This window comes from Populus alba, chromosome 6 (genome assembly GCF_005239225.2).
Source record: "Populus alba chromosome 6, ASM523922v2, whole genome shotgun sequence".
In the NCBI taxonomy this organism is placed as follows: domain Eukaryota; kingdom Viridiplantae; phylum Streptophyta; class Magnoliopsida; order Malpighiales; family Salicaceae; genus Populus; species Populus alba.
In genome coordinates, this window is record NC_133289.1 from 23,284,557 (window position 1) to 23,300,523 (window position 15,967).

General features: G+C 29.7%; 1 protein-coding gene across 1 annotated transcript; it reads left to right on the forward strand.

Annotated features, from left to right (window-relative positions):
• The first annotated feature begins 292 nt into the window (after positions 1-292).
• Positions 293-1,458, forward strand: LOC118050198 (protein PPLZ02). The gene is made up of 2 exons (XM_035060460.2): positions 293-520; positions 618-1,458. Exons 1-2 carry the CDS (start codon positions 438-440, stop codon positions 1,120-1,122), a joined length of 588 nt encoding a protein of 195 aa, XP_034916351.1. The 5' UTR covers positions 293-437; the 3' UTR covers positions 1,123-1,458.
• The last annotated feature ends 14,509 nt before the right edge of the window (positions 1,459-15,967 follow it).

The following is a 15,967-nucleotide window of genomic DNA, read 5'->3' on the forward strand; positions in this document are numbered from 1 at the left end:
ACTATGACCTTAGATTTTCTTGAAGGTAGAGAGAAGCTCTCCAAAGCGAACAGTTGAATATTCTGATTTTTTGTTCTTTTCTTTTTTCAATCATGAAACAAAAGCTATTACATATCTTGGTCATGTGAAATGAATTTGGATTTCAGTTTGAAATTCCACTTCACAAAATATATTCAATTATTAACATACTTATAAAAATAAAGCCAGCCAAGATAAAGAAAGGAATAGAAAGACCTAAACCCCAAGTTGGGGACCCACTTCTTAAATTGGTTGCCAGACCAGCTAGCCTTATATCTTTCAAACAAACCCAGCTACAAAAACCCCTCTTCCCCACCCCCTTCATCAGCATCACTCCCCTGCTTTCCAACATTCTCCCTTGTCTTTCAGGCATTTTCACAAACACTTTCTCAAAGAAACGTTTCTTTTTTTTCACTAACATGGCCAGACCACAGCAGCGATACCGAGGGGTCCGACAAAGGCACTGGGGATCATGGGTGTCTGAGATTCGCCATCCTTTATTGTAAGGACACATCAGCAATGTGGCCCATGAACGTTTCTTCCAGTTTTCTGGATTTTTCATTGATTGCTAACCGAAACGTTTCGTTTTTGTTGTGCAGGAAGACTAGAATTTGGCTAGGCACGTTTGAAACAGCAGAGGATGCAGCGAGAGCTTATGATGAAGCTGCAAGGCTTATGTGTGGACCTAGGGCTAGGACCAACTTCCCTTACAACCCAAATGCATCACAATCAGCTTCGTCGAAACTTCTCTCCGCAACTTTGACAGCAAAGTTGCACAGGTGCTATATGGCCTCATTGCAAGTGACCAAAAAAACATCACTTCATGAACAAAAACAACAGCAACCAAAGGCACCAACCTCACTTGCCACCACCCCCGCCAATGGCATTGTCATAAAAAGTGAGGAACTTGATGCTTTATTGCCAGAGAAAAGCCCATTACAAGTTCAAGAGGCAGAGGCAAACTGGGTGTACAAGAAAGTTCAAGTTGATAACAACAACCAGCAATTCATAAAGCCTCTTGAAGATCACCACATTGAGCAAATGATTGAAGAGTTGCTTGATTATGGGTCTATCGAGTTTTTCTCCGGGGTAACGACTCAGTAATCTGCAAGCTAAAGGTGCCACAAACACCCTCATTAGTCTAGCCCTTCTCCTCTGCCAAAGCAATGGCATTGATTAGCTAATTTTTAACCAATTCTTATAGCTTCTTCAAGTGCTTAGTCTTTTAGACCCTTTCTAAGGTCCCTAGAAGTATCCCAGTAGGGTCCCCTCCATTTGATGATGCTTAATTAGTACTAATGTACAGTATATTATGTCATAATTATGATCTTGTCGTACGCATTCTGTCTTCAGTCGAAGATTTGTATGAATCTTGCTGCTGCTGCTTCAAGGATTCCAAATCTTCACTTGTAATGCAAAATGGTACATTTTTTAGAAAAATGATTCTCCCCCCTCTCTCTCTCTCGCTCTCTCTGATCTTCCAGGCTTCTTGCTTTCAATTTCTATGCCACTTTTATTGGGGCTTGAATTGAAAAGGAGCCTCTGAAAATTGGAAACACAACCTGACATTTTGACATCCCTTTTCAATTCAAAGTAACAAGATCTAAAATTTGCAGTCTTTTTCTTAAGACCTGGAGATTTGTACCATTACCATTCATTCAGTTTTCACTTGTTTATTTAGTGCGGCATTTTGCTGGGAATATCCAATACACTTGGAGGAAATTTATCCATGTGGACCGTGGTTGGTATAGTGAACCCTAATATGATTGGTTTGATCCACATGAATGAAGTTACATTTAAAGAGGATGAAACTACGCAAGAGGCATGGAGGGTGCCCTATTATGGTAATGGCAGCACTGCAATGGCCTTGACACTGTAAACAAAAAATCAAGAAAAACGATGCTCTGGGTATCCTCAACGGGTGACTAAATTTGTCAATATAGGAACTTATTTTGAAAAGAGGGTAACAAAGAGAGTAAATATTTTAGTGGAAAAGAAGTGGGGCCTACAGGGCACTTTTCTTGAAAGTTAAGGTGAAGGAACCACAAGTGAAAGGTTTTGCTTGTTGTGTAGGCTAGTGAGTAGTAAACTCAGTTGTATTATTACCCACTTGGGGAAATTTAAAGTTTTATTGAACAGAACAAAACTAAAGTCACTACAGTCATTTTTATTTTTTTAAAGTATTTTTCAAATTATTTTTTATCTGGGTGTTTTTTAATTATTTTAATATTTTGGTGTAAAAAATTAAAAAATATATTATTTTAATAATTTTTCAATTAAAAATCACTTTTAAAAAGTAATGCACCGCATTAACAAAAACATTATAAACCAAAAAATCTCTACAAAGCATGGTACAGAAGCAAGCAAACTAGTTTCCATGGAAGGTAGAGATGCCGGGGGTAGTTTCTTTACTGTCAGAAAGATAAGAGACCAATTTTCAATGGAGGTTGAAAAAAATGAAATCCTTTTGAATTGTTAGGTTTAAAGGTTCTTTTGTGTTGATTTCAGGCTTACAAGACAGGATTCCAGCATCATCTCTTGAAGAAAAAAAAAAAAAAAAAAAAGGACACTGAATGTGATTGAGTGGGTGTTTTAATTATTTTGTCCAGGCCATCTTTCTCTCTTTCTCTGTGTCTTGCCACACACACAGCAACAGAAAGTGGTACAAAATATTTTTAGACACCTCCAAAGAGAAATAATTTTTATAGAAGCAAACAAAACAACAAGATGCTAGTATAATAGTTGTTTAATTCGTAGAAAAATGCTAGTAATTAGGAATATTTAATTAATTATAAGTGCTTGCTTAATTGCTTTTCATAACTAGATGATTATGCAACAAACCAAGATTCAACTCCTTTTGCTTGTCTTTGCCATTTTCCTTTTTAGCTTCTAGTTACAGTGGTTTCTCCATATATAGGAGGACCTTTTACAGCACTTGATTTGAGAATGATATGAAGATTCACATTTTCACTTGTCATTTTCATTTCCGGGTCTGGGTCTGGGTCTCTTTAGATGATAATAAAAATAAAAAATAAAAAAAATTGCATGTCAGTGGTAAGCTATAAGCCGGTCTGGTTACGGGAACTATGATATATATATGGGAGTCATGCTCATTTGGAAATGTGGTATCTACTATATTTTAAAATATATTTTTTTAAAAAAAATATTAAATTTATGTTTTTAGGTGTTTTTTTTTATAATTTTAATGTATTATGTAAAAAAAATTTAAAATTTTTTTAATATATTTTTAATTAAAAAACAGTTTTAACCTTACATCACAATATCAACACGCATTTCATTTATCATAGTTAATTCTCTATTGGAGACTTGTCGTGTCAGATTATGCTAGTTTTGGATTAATGAGTGTCCATTTTTACTTCTTTTTTTTACCTAATAGCAGGCTTTAACAAGATTGGTGGCCTTTTACCGTATCTTTTGGTAGAGCGACCAACCATGCAGTTAGCCATCTTACCAAACAGACATGAAATAGTATTCGATTATTGTCTTAGAAGATAATAGAAACATAGGGGATGTATCTCCTTCTATTATTGTATTGAAAAAAAAGAAATTCATTCCAAAAATATATTAGAGACAATTTAATCTTTAACCAAACACACGTTAATGTCTTTTTTGTAATTTTTTTTTTTTTTTTGGTACGAGGATACTAACCAAACACAACCCATTTTTTCTCTTAACCATAGCTTACAGAAACAGCATACTACTTCTAATCAAAGTTGATTAATATTTTTTGTTGTTATTTCTTCAAGGTAAAGAACTGGAATTTCACCATTCACCAATACGATTTCAATTACCAGAGTATGGATTCTTGGATTAATAAAGAAATTTGATTTGTTTCCCTCTTCAAGTAGTGTTGAAATTGCAAGTGAAGAGCTAAGATCTCAGGCTCTACTAGCTATGTCTAGAATTGAATATGTGTGCTTTTGGGTGTTGGTGTCCAGTCTCTGTCAAAGAAACTTCATGATTGTTTACCTGTTTGGAAATTGATTCTGCTCCCCACAACCATCAAAGATTAAAGTTGTTTTAGTCTCATTATTTTGTTGTTTTACTTTTGATTCAGCAAAGGCGATTAAATCATGGCATGTTAGTGAGTTTATCATCATTAAAAGTTTGAAATTTGTGACCTTAAGAGGGCACTTGATATTTCACCTGACCAAACACTTTCGTTTTTGTCAAGAAACGAAATTGAAAGTTCCCCATATACAAGAACATGAGTGGCCAATTAGACCCTGATTAACAGACAATGGATTAATGAAGTCCTTCATGTTTGAAGGGAAATTCCTTAAAGCTTGCTAATTTACTAGTGGTAAGTGAATTGATCCTTGAAAGACAATGAGTTCGACAAGACAAGAACCTTTGACTAAAAGTTTGGTAAATGACTCTCAAATAATTGACACTAAATTACCAGATTTAGTCCCATGATGCTTGCTCTTGAATGCTCATCTTTTGTCATATTTTTTGAGGTTATATGTTTTTTACATCTTGGGATCAAATGAAAGCAGTGCAGTTGTTGAAAACTACAAAACCTTGATGGGCATTATCTGCAAATTATATATATATATATATATATATATATATATATATATAGCTTCCGAGATTCATAATCTAAAGTTGTTGGTAAAATTCATGTCCAAATTATTATTTGCTTCTTTGTTATTGTGGTATAATGCATTTTTTAAAAATATTTTTCACTTCAAAAAACATTAAAATTATTATTTTTATTTGTTATTTGTTATTGTGGTATATTATTTTTTAAAAATTACTATTTGTTTCGATTTGTTTTTCATAAGATTATCTAATTCTTATGACCCAAATTCCAAGTTTGACATGTTAACCCGATTTGTTTATTTAGGTATTTTTTTTAATTGATTTGTTTTTTCAATTTCATCCTCCAATATTGGATTGATAGGGAAATAGGCTTAATAATTTATTTTGATTTATTTTCTATAAGGTTATCATAGTCTCATAACTCAGGTCATGAATTTGACACATTAACCTAGGTTGTCCAAGGTCAATTTAATATGTTGTTATTTTAATATTAAAAAAATATATCATCTTGAAATTTTGTTTCGTCAAAATTTGTTTTCACATGTTTGTATGGGTTGTTTCTTGACCAGTAAAATCAATCGGGTTATACCGGGTAAACCTTCACATGATTTAATTTTTTTCTTATTAAAAAAAAATATTAATAACATTTAAATATTGCCCAGCGTGAGTCATTCATCTAGTGTTGTCACTATATTATTTAGCTACGATTGACGTATCAAGTCACGCAATTACTGCAACCTCAAAATATATACTTGAAGATTATTTTGGAAGAAAATGTTCATGAGAGTTTGCCAACTCTTGGTCGTGACGCATTATCAGTCAATATAGGCAGAGAGCTTTTTTTGTACAACTTCCTTTGCAAAAGGGCTAGATATTGCTTGAATTGCAAACCTCGGTGAAAAGGAGATAAACTATGGGAGTCAAAGGTGAGATCTTTCTGATCGGAAAAGTAGTCAAAGCCAATCATGATGTACATAGAATCTCATGTGGAAATGTTGGAGGACAGACAATGATATGGCCTTAATCCTTTTTTCCCCACAAAACCATAAGTACTAAACACCTATCTGTTGCAGTTGTCTTTGTAACTAGGTGTTCATCATTTGTTTCGGATGCCTTGGATCATGTGTGTCATGCAAAATTCCAACCCAAAATGCATAAAAAAAACTTTGTTTGTGAGTGAAAGAAAAAGAGTTTGGTGGCCTACTCCCTGTAAAGCCAAAATACTTTCAATTACACAACTCTTTTTAATTAGATTGAGGCCTTAGGTTGGCGTGTAATGTGTACAGAAAAGACCTAAACAGGATAATTTCTAGCACATTAGGCTGCTTAGGGTACTCCGACATGGCATGTCTGCTGTCTCATACCTCCAACTCTCCTCCTCCTCCCTCCTCCCTTCACATGGAGTAGCATGTGCATGCTAACATCCACATGGTCTAACCACCTCTTATCAACAATGTCTGAAATACAAACAAGGAACGCGACACGTGAGTGCCCATAAAACACACATGAACACACACTCTCTCATCCATGGATTCACTCCTTTTCAAGCAACTTTGTTTGTACCATCTTAATCAGAGACATAAATTATGCAACTATAATGTATCTTGATGGCAGTGTGGAGCTCACAGATCTTGTTGAGATTGATAGGTCAGTGATTTTGATAGATGAAATGTATTTGTGCTAAAGCACAAACTTCTGATAAAGCAATCTTAGCTTCATCGATTTACTATATGAAGAAAGTACTGTCGTTTTATCACTTCCTGTTTTGCAATTCTAGCAACTATCATCACAGCATGCATGGCTGCACTGTGAATAAAATCATTTCCACTTGAGATAAGTAGATGGAGATTGTTTTATTGATTGGTCCATGACATGCGACACTGAAGGTGAAACTATAGTCATTTTCATCATTTGTTTTTTTAAAGATGAATGTGTGTGCAGATCGCCGTATTTGGTAAAGAATATTGCTGTTTTTTATATTACATATATTTGAGAAAACTACTTTGAAGATATTTTTATCATTTAATAAAAAATTAAAAAAAAAAACTCCGAGGAATAGGTTATAGGTAGCATTTAATTATTGTTTTAAGATGAAAAATATAAAAATAATGAAAATCTCATGTCATTTCTGTTTTGAAAAGATAAAAATTCACTTCAAGATTATTATATTTATTGTAACATATTTTTTACATTTCTAGATGTCTTTTCTACTATGAAATACTAATATATTTGAAAAAAATATACCTCAGATTTATTTTTTATCATTCAATAAGAAAAAAAAAAAACAAAAACAAAGGAATCTCCTTATACTAACTTTTACTGGGTAATGTTTCACTATTATTTAAACCATAAAATATATATAAAAAAAAATATGCAAAAAAAAAAAATGCATTCTAAAATTATTACATTAACATGTTTTTTTCATTAATGAATTTCTTTTCTACGATTATATACTAATCACAAGCAATAATTATGAACTCATTTTAATTAGAATTAGAGATTTGTTGTCATGTCTATATTTTAGGCCTCATAGATTCAGAACCTATATTGATATTCCATGGACATTCCACAGACAGAAGGCCAGGGCCAGCCAAATCAGTCCTCATAAAGAAACACCTTAACTTCTCTTCTTTAGTAACATTTAGGACAGGGCCCAATCGGAAGAGCGAACTTCCCCTGGGCCTTGTAGACACTAAATCCGACTGGGCTTTCGAAACCCATTTAGCATGTTAGGGACACATTTCTTAATCAAGGGGTGATCACTGAAAAAAAAAAAAAAACTCGTTATCCGAATCACTTCGGGGAATAAATTTTTAAAAATTTTGGAGATCCAATTATTGAATTCGGGTAAAAAATAAAAAATTGAGTTGTCTGAATTATCCAAAATATATTTTTTATTCATGTATATACTTATTTATTCATAGATTTTTAAAACTAATGGATATTTGATTTTTCTTAAACCTAATTTTGCATGGTGAAAAATATCCTTGAGCCTAATTTTATCAATTTAATTTTTTAAATAAGTTCTGGGTAAATAAAAAAAATTAGTGTGGTATGGTTACAAAATTCAAGAAAAATATAATTTGAGGAATAAAAATTATTTTTCTCAAATTATTTAGTATTGTTATTAAACTTGACTCAGTATGTCAACTTTGATTTTTCCCAGACTTTTAGCTTAGTCTTGGTTTAAAATTAATCTCGTGAGAGTTACCCTAATATAACCTAGTTGAGTTGATGAGTTTAAAAATAATCAGGATAACTGGTAAAAAATATGATTTGACTTTAATTTTTTTTAAGATGACATCCTTTTCTTTTAATATTAAAATTGGTAACATATTAGATCGACTCAGGTTTTGTGGCTTAACCCACCAAACCCTTAACCCTAATCATGAATGTCATTTGGTTTAACGACTTTGTTTTTTCTTTAAATTATTTTTTATTTAATGATATGATAACAAAAATAAAAGTTTGTAAATTGAGTATTAACCAAATATTGAAATGTTTGTTTGAGACTATGATAGCCTCATAAAAAGCAAATGAAAAAAAAAAAAGGCAAAAGGATCATTAAAAAGAAAAAATTTGGAAGGTGGATCTTTTTCTAAGAAAATAAAAATTATTTAGCATTGTTATTAAACTGAACTTAATGGATCAACCTTGAAACCTTCTAACCCGACTTCTTGTCTGGCTTGAGTTTAGAATTAACTTGCATGAGAGTTAACTTGACAAATCTAAAGACAACTCGAACGATCAATAAAAGTGTGGTTTGGCTTTAAGAAAAAATCAAGATGTAATTTTTTTTTAATATTAAAACCACAACTATTGGGTTGACTCATGCTTTGTGATTTAATTCGCAAAACTCGTGAATTGGATCATAGACTTCATTGAGTTTAAAATTTTAATTTTGTAATTTTTTTTAATGATATGATAACAAAAATAAATGCTTGCAAAAATTAAATATTAATTAAATGTTGAGATGTTTGTTTGAGATTGTGATAAGTTATTGAAAAAAATGGAAACAAATTATCATAATTGATTCAAAATCAATAAAATATTAAAAAATAAAATTGAAAAAAAAAGTTTAGAAGGTATAATTTTTTTTTAAAACAGGAAAAAAAAGTTTTGAAAAATTGACTAGAAAATCCAGGTGCTTTGCTTTTTTTATGAATGGGGAAGCACCATAATGTTTTCTTTACTTATTTTTTGAAGAAGAATTTTTTATCAAAGGATATCATTTTAAGTTTTTTTTTATTAAAAAAAAAAAGATTAATTTTACTAACCCGTATCCCGTGACTTGCCATGAGTTACTGTAAGAACTTCCATTTCAATGTCGTGACAACTTTTTATGAGAGTTCAATCACTTGAGAATCGACTCCCACTATTCTATGCCTGTCCTACATACGAAAAGGGTTTTGTCCTCTGTATAGCTGTCCTAAAATTGGAACCCTATTTTTTAAAACCTACTTGGGGGCAATAATGCAACCTAACTTTGACAAATCTATGCTTAAAAATAACAATAAGAAAGTTCCCTAGTTTGAATTCATGAGAAACTGTAACTGCCTTTTCAGCTAGGTAGCATCACCCTATAGCTTAATCACTTGAAAAGAGTGCTTAACAACTCTAATTTGCTCCACCATAATGGTGGTGGACCTTAAGTGAAGAATATTTAATGGTGTGATCTCTTAATCTAAGTAGGGTTAGGGTTTTGTTTTGTAGTGTGGTTTGCAACATGCAAGTGAGTGTTTGGACAAGACTCGTGAGAGGAAGCTAGATGCATGATAACAAGAGAAGGCTTGGATTCTTGTTTCAAGCGTAAGGAATATTTGCACATGGTGGGGATCCTTTTTATTTTTTTTTTTATTTTTTGGACTTGGAAAATAATAAATGAAATTACCTAACCATCTTCGTATTGTATATTTCTTTGCAGTTTGCAATTCATTTTCAACCAAGATAGAGATGGAAAGAAACCCTAATTTTTAATGCTCTATTTTGAAGATACAGTTGTTTGGTTGGATTCGGTCCTGGTCTTCAAGTCATCAAAACAAGTACACTTATATTGTTTGTTCTTCATGGAAGTTTACTCTTGACCTGTATTTTTTTTCCACGCGGAACTTCTTTTACCTTCAAATATCTTAGAAGACAATTCTAGAATTTCAAGGAAAATGATTCCACATACACTGTGGCCAATTCTAAAATTTTGAGCCGAAAACCTAAAATTTATCGAATGATTGGAAGTTTTTTTTTAAAAAAAATTGAATTGTTTTTTAAAAATTAATATGTTTTTAATATTTTTAAATTATTTTGACATGTGATATCAAAAATAATTTTTAAAAAATAAAAAAATATATTATTTTAATTTATTTTAATAAAAATATTTTAACAATAAAAACATATTTTAAAACGAAATTAGTATAAAGTTGTGTTTGGAAAGAATTGACGCTGGTAAAAAAAAAAATGGTGTGATATGGTAAAATATTTTCTTGATTTTTAAAAACTAGAAACATTTTTTTAGATGATTTTATATTATATATTGAGCTTATCTAGGTAGTTATTGTTTTGAAATTAAAAAAAAAAAAAAAAAGATAAAGATAACAAGGACATATATATATATATATATATATATATATTTATTTATTGAAAAATATAAAAATTAACTAAAAAATTGTTTCTATCTCCGTTACTTTAATCAATTTTTTTTTTTTTTGTCATTTGCAAAGAGTTTGATGTTCATTGCAAGAACAAGTTGCTTGTAGTTTTTGGAACAAAACACTGATAAATTATATGATCAATATATTCTTCTAGAGAAATTCAACTGAAAAGAAAAAAGGACTTGGTCCAATTTGCTTTTCATCTGTCCTCCATGACCAATTTCTTCTTTCTTACCTTTGGTCTTTCCAATATTAGTACGAGCACTCCTTCCATGCTTTTTCCTAGTTGCCTATGTGATGTGGGAATTGAAAACAACAAATGAGTAAATAAATAATAAACCTGGGCTAAGTGCCTTCTAGAATGCGTTTTCAACTGTTTTTAACTGTTTTTAAATGTATTTTATTAAAATATATTTACTTTAAAAATATATTGAATTGATATTTTTTAATATGTTTAATGATTTTAATACATTGATATTAAAAAAAATTATTTTAATGTATTTTCAAATGAAAAGTGTTTTTTAAAAATACTAATTAGACCACAATACTAAATACACACTAATATTTTTATAGAAAAATTGGGAATTCGGAAGCATTTCTGTGGTTGTAAAAAAAATAGGTAGAAAATCACCAATATTTTTGTTAATTTAAAAAATCACCTTTGATTTTCTAGGTTTCCTTTTGAGCACGAGGTCATGAGGTAAAAGCTATAGAAGAAAACAACAGGAAATTACAATAGCATGTGTGCTGACTTTTCTGCCTGGAAAGTTCTAGATTGGTTTCCCACATAACCCTGCGAACTGAACTAGTTTTTTTTTAGTTTTTTTTTTTAAATTAGGAGATGATTCTCTTTCTAAGAAAAATTTAATAACTAGATTAAATTTTAATTAATTTAATAATATAATAAAAACATATGATAACAACAAAAATCAATAAATTAAAAAACAATCTTGACAATATCAAAAATAAAAATAAAACAAAAACAAATATGAAAATCCATGTTACCTTTTTAAATTCATGAACCGGATCATAGACTAGAAGTATTATATATGAAAAAATTATGATGGTTAAAATTACACAAAAAAATCTAAAATAAAAAATAGCAATAAAAAAATAAAAGTTGAAATTGCAATAAAAAATAAATTAAAACACAACAACAAATTTTCAATTTGAAAGTTAAATTGAAATGAATAAAAACATTAACAAAAGGAGAAACATAAAAAAAAATAAAGACTAAAAAAAAACAATAGACTATAAACTTAGATTTAAGGGTAAAATTAAGAACAATAAAACTTTTATAAAAGAGTCTAAAAAAAGAAAATCAGAAATCATAAGAATAAGTATCAAATCAAAAACATTAAAACATGATAAAAAAAAAATGAACATGTAGGATTTTTCAATGCATTTTTTTTACTTAAAACAATTCCTAGATGTAAATTGAAAAATTTATACACGGATCCAATGAAACAAATCAAGAACCATCGTGTAAAAAAATGACAAAAAAAGTCATCAACAATAATCAAAACAAAATTGAAAAAAAAAAAACAAAAAGACAAATATAGAATAAAGATATTTAATATCGTAATATGGATAATTTATCTGGTTGTGTTTTATGAATTTGTTTATCAAAATCAATTTGTAATAGAAATTGAAACACACATAAATTTTATTGAAAAAAATAAAAGAAAAAAAAAATGTTATGCAATGCTGAACATATTAAAAATCTTATAAAACATAAATAGTTTTTATTTTGAAAAATAAATTTAATATGTATAGAAAATTCATAGTTGAATCATATTAACTTCTTTGAAAATTAAACACACTCAATATATTTAAAAAATAATCACGATCTAAAAAATATAAATAAGAGAAAAAAAAATCACAAAAAATGGATATTAATTAAAACATAAACTTAAAAATTATTTTAAAAAAAAATATAAAATAATGTTTTAATTAAAAAAATCAAAATTAAGAAAGAAAAAATAAGGTTAGGTGTTGCGAGCTTGGTAAGTGAGGCCAAGAGCATGACACGGTATGTGTGTGGGCCTTTGATTATTATTTTTTAAGTTAATAGGCGGACATCTTGTTATCCATCCTAATTATTTGAAAATAAAAAGATGATGCATCACCTGCAACAATAGACCAGACATCGTGTGGGAATCCTTAGATTCCAACCATTGTTGTGGGCGGAAAAATGAGGTATCTAATTTTTTCACCGATAACTTATTTTCAACTAATTTTTTACCAAAATATTAAGAAAACACTCTAGAAACATTGTTAAGCCAATCATGGCTTACAAATTAAAACTCAAAAAAAAAAAAAAAAAAAACCTCAAAACCAAAAATTAACCTGAAAAAATAATACTCTTTCTAAGCTCAAATATGTTGTTTTAGACACTTTCAAGGTATAATAATAAATAAATAAATAAATAACACATAATCTGAGTTCTCCTTTTTATATAGAACTATTTGACACAAAAACTGACCATTTTAGTGGTTAGAATCGCCGACAACGATAACTTTCTCTTTCTACGCTGGAATTTGACGAGTCCCTTTCTTTTTTCCCATCCAAAATGAACTGAAAATGAGACAAATAAAGTTTAGTATCAAAATTAAATTTTTAAAAATTAAAGAGATCGGTTATCTAATAGCTAAAAAAGATGAAGGACTAAAATAAACTTTCAAATAAATTTCAAATCTACCACCTATTTTACATGCATCTTTCAATTTAGTCCATTTTTTTTAATTCAATCATTTCTCTTTAAAAAATATGTGTGTGTTATTCGATGTTAGTTTAAGCTAAAAAAAAAAAGTTAAATGGTGTAAAATAAAAGTTTGGCGAAGAAAGTAAAAAATTACCAAAAAAAAATTCATTGCTCCACTTTTACCTTTGATAGTGTTTGGGAACATGGTTGAAATGATGTTTCCAAAAAATTCAAAAGTTTTTCTTTTTTTGTTAAAATTTAATGTGGTTTGTATTTTTTGGATCGTTTTGATGTGCTGATGTCAAAAATAATTTTTAAAAAATAAAAAATATATCATTAACATGTATTTCGACACGAACAGTTAATATAGCATGGTACAAAAAAACACCTCTGCTACTTCCCAGTGTTCCACCTTGGTAATGACGACTGCAAGAAAATTGACAGAAATCCCAGTTGATGACATCCATGTGGCCCAAAACCAGGTGCTGATCAATGGCAGCAGCTAGCAGAAATTTCATTTGAAGAGATCACGTGGGGTGACTTTGCTTCACTGTCCTCCTTCACTTGTTCTGTTTTCCATTCAACTTGAACAATCCTTTGGTACAATCATTTCGATCGTAATTTCATCAATGAATTTCTAGAATTCATTTTATCTAAAATGTACCTGCACATCTGAACAACGATGAATGCACTGATCTTCTCTTTGATTGTTCCATCTGAGAGCGTTTGGCTGTGTGGTAGTTTTTATACTTAGTTGCCACCGCAGGTTTTAGTTGTTTGATAAATAATAAATTATTGTTTATTTTTAATGGGACCTACCAAAATTTACAGACGCGTTTGTGTTTCGTTGAAAGCAGCTTCAAGCTGTTTTACCTGCGTCTGTGTTGTAACCAGTGAAGTTTTTGTCAGGGAGTGAAAGAAAAGTGAGAGCCCTCTCATGTTCATCGAACCAATCTGATATGGGTTCACTGTGGATAATAATGATATTTTCAATATCAATGCCGGGGTTTGAGCCAATAAAAGGGTTCAAAGTGCAGTAAATAGTATTTTTAACAAAATAAGTATTCTCAACAATGATCATATTGAAAACAACTAGAGATTGTAATTTTTCAGAAAAAAATAACAAAAGATCAGATAATTTATAGTTTTAAAGTGTGCTCAGATTTCTATATAATTTAATGAATTAATAAAAAATATTTTATATTAAATGTTATTTATTTTATAATTAATAGCAATAGTTAAATCTATAATATTTAAATTATTAAAGTTATTTTATAACCTCAATTTATAAATTATTTAAACTATTTTTTGTTCAATTTCAATTTTAACCATAGTTTTAAATAAACATATATTTTTTCAAACCAAACTTAACTAAAAATACTATTTATAAAAATAATTTTTTTCAAATTATAAACAACAGTATTTATTGTAATATAAAACACACTCTAAATCATCGATGATCCTTACATATTACTGTATTCTATTGATTTGCGCTGGTCATGAATGATTTAAACATACTATTTGCAATAAGATGACTGTCCTTCGCACAACCTTGAACAAATCAACAAAGAAATGCCTGATATTTGTTGAATCTCTCTCGTCCACTATATGATGTACAGATAGATGCTTGATCATGAGCAATTGTTGTCCCAGATAGCATATTTTAACTAAATTTCTAGTTCGATAAGACAAAAGAGCTAGAAAAACCCAGTTGAATAAAAACAGTAGACGTAATGATTCACAAATTAACCTTATAACATACCCTTTTTCCTGGATTAGCTCCTAAATCACGTCTGGCAATTGTATTGGAGATTTCTGTCGATAAATTTTCTCATAAACAAATCATCAAGTGATGGGCTACTTCCTACCTAACGTCACCATAACAACAGCTGGCAAATTTAAAGTAAACCAGGCACTTTAGAGCCGAGGAGACCCAACGTTAAGGAAAATGGCATGGCTGCTGTTTCTGGACAAGTACACTTTAGCACGAACTGCATATCAATTGAAGGTTTGGATTGTTAAGAATCATGTCCAAGAGAAAGACTCGACATTAAAGCTGCTACAATTCTGACGGCAAGTAAGGGTATTGCGTTATAGTTTCGGGTTTGAATAACATTAATTTGGATTAAAATTAAAAAAATTATTTTGAAAAAAAATTAAAATAATAGTTCTTAGGTGATGTTCAAGATATGATTTATATTATTCTATAACACATATCTTCAAATGAAAATTTTTTAGACTTGAAACTTGTATAGACTCACATTACATTATGTTTAATTTTTATCAAATAAATAGGGATGATGAGATTCAAACTTGTAATTATTTGGTTATTAAAGTTCTGATACAATATCAAAAAACCATCTTAATCAAATAGCTTAAACTATTAGGTGATGTTTAATGATATGATTTATATTATTTTATAATATTTTTATAGTTAATCCAATTAAATATCATTCATTTAGCTAGATAAATACCTAAAATGATTAAAAATAAAATTGAATCAAGTCAACTTCCAAGTATTCGTTTTGTTTACATGGAAACATTAGCTCTCCTTTTTCCCAACCAAAAAAAAGAAAAGAAACCAGTTCTAGTTAATTTGGATGCACATGAACTTTTGGGGACATATCTCAGAGAAAGCAGAAAAGTTGTCTTCATTTCAAAGTATATAGTGATAAGCTTGTAATTAATCAAAACCTTAATTGGAACTACCACAGCGGGAATAGGATAGAACAAGTTTGATTAATATTCGTTTTTCAGAGTTAAAAGCCCAAAGTCTTTCCTGTATTATATCTATTTGGGTTGTTTTTTTCCATGTATTATTATTTTAATTTATCATATTTCTCAATTATATTTTCTTGATTTAATACATCTTTAAATTAAGTTAAGCACAAACTATAGCTGGTTTAGAGCATGGGACGTCATTAGAAAGTGCACCTGTCCAAATCTAAATTTTAAAGTAATTTCTTTTGTTAAATTGCAAATCATGAATAAATAAAAAGAATCAAGGATTATCCATGGATTCTGTTATTAGCAC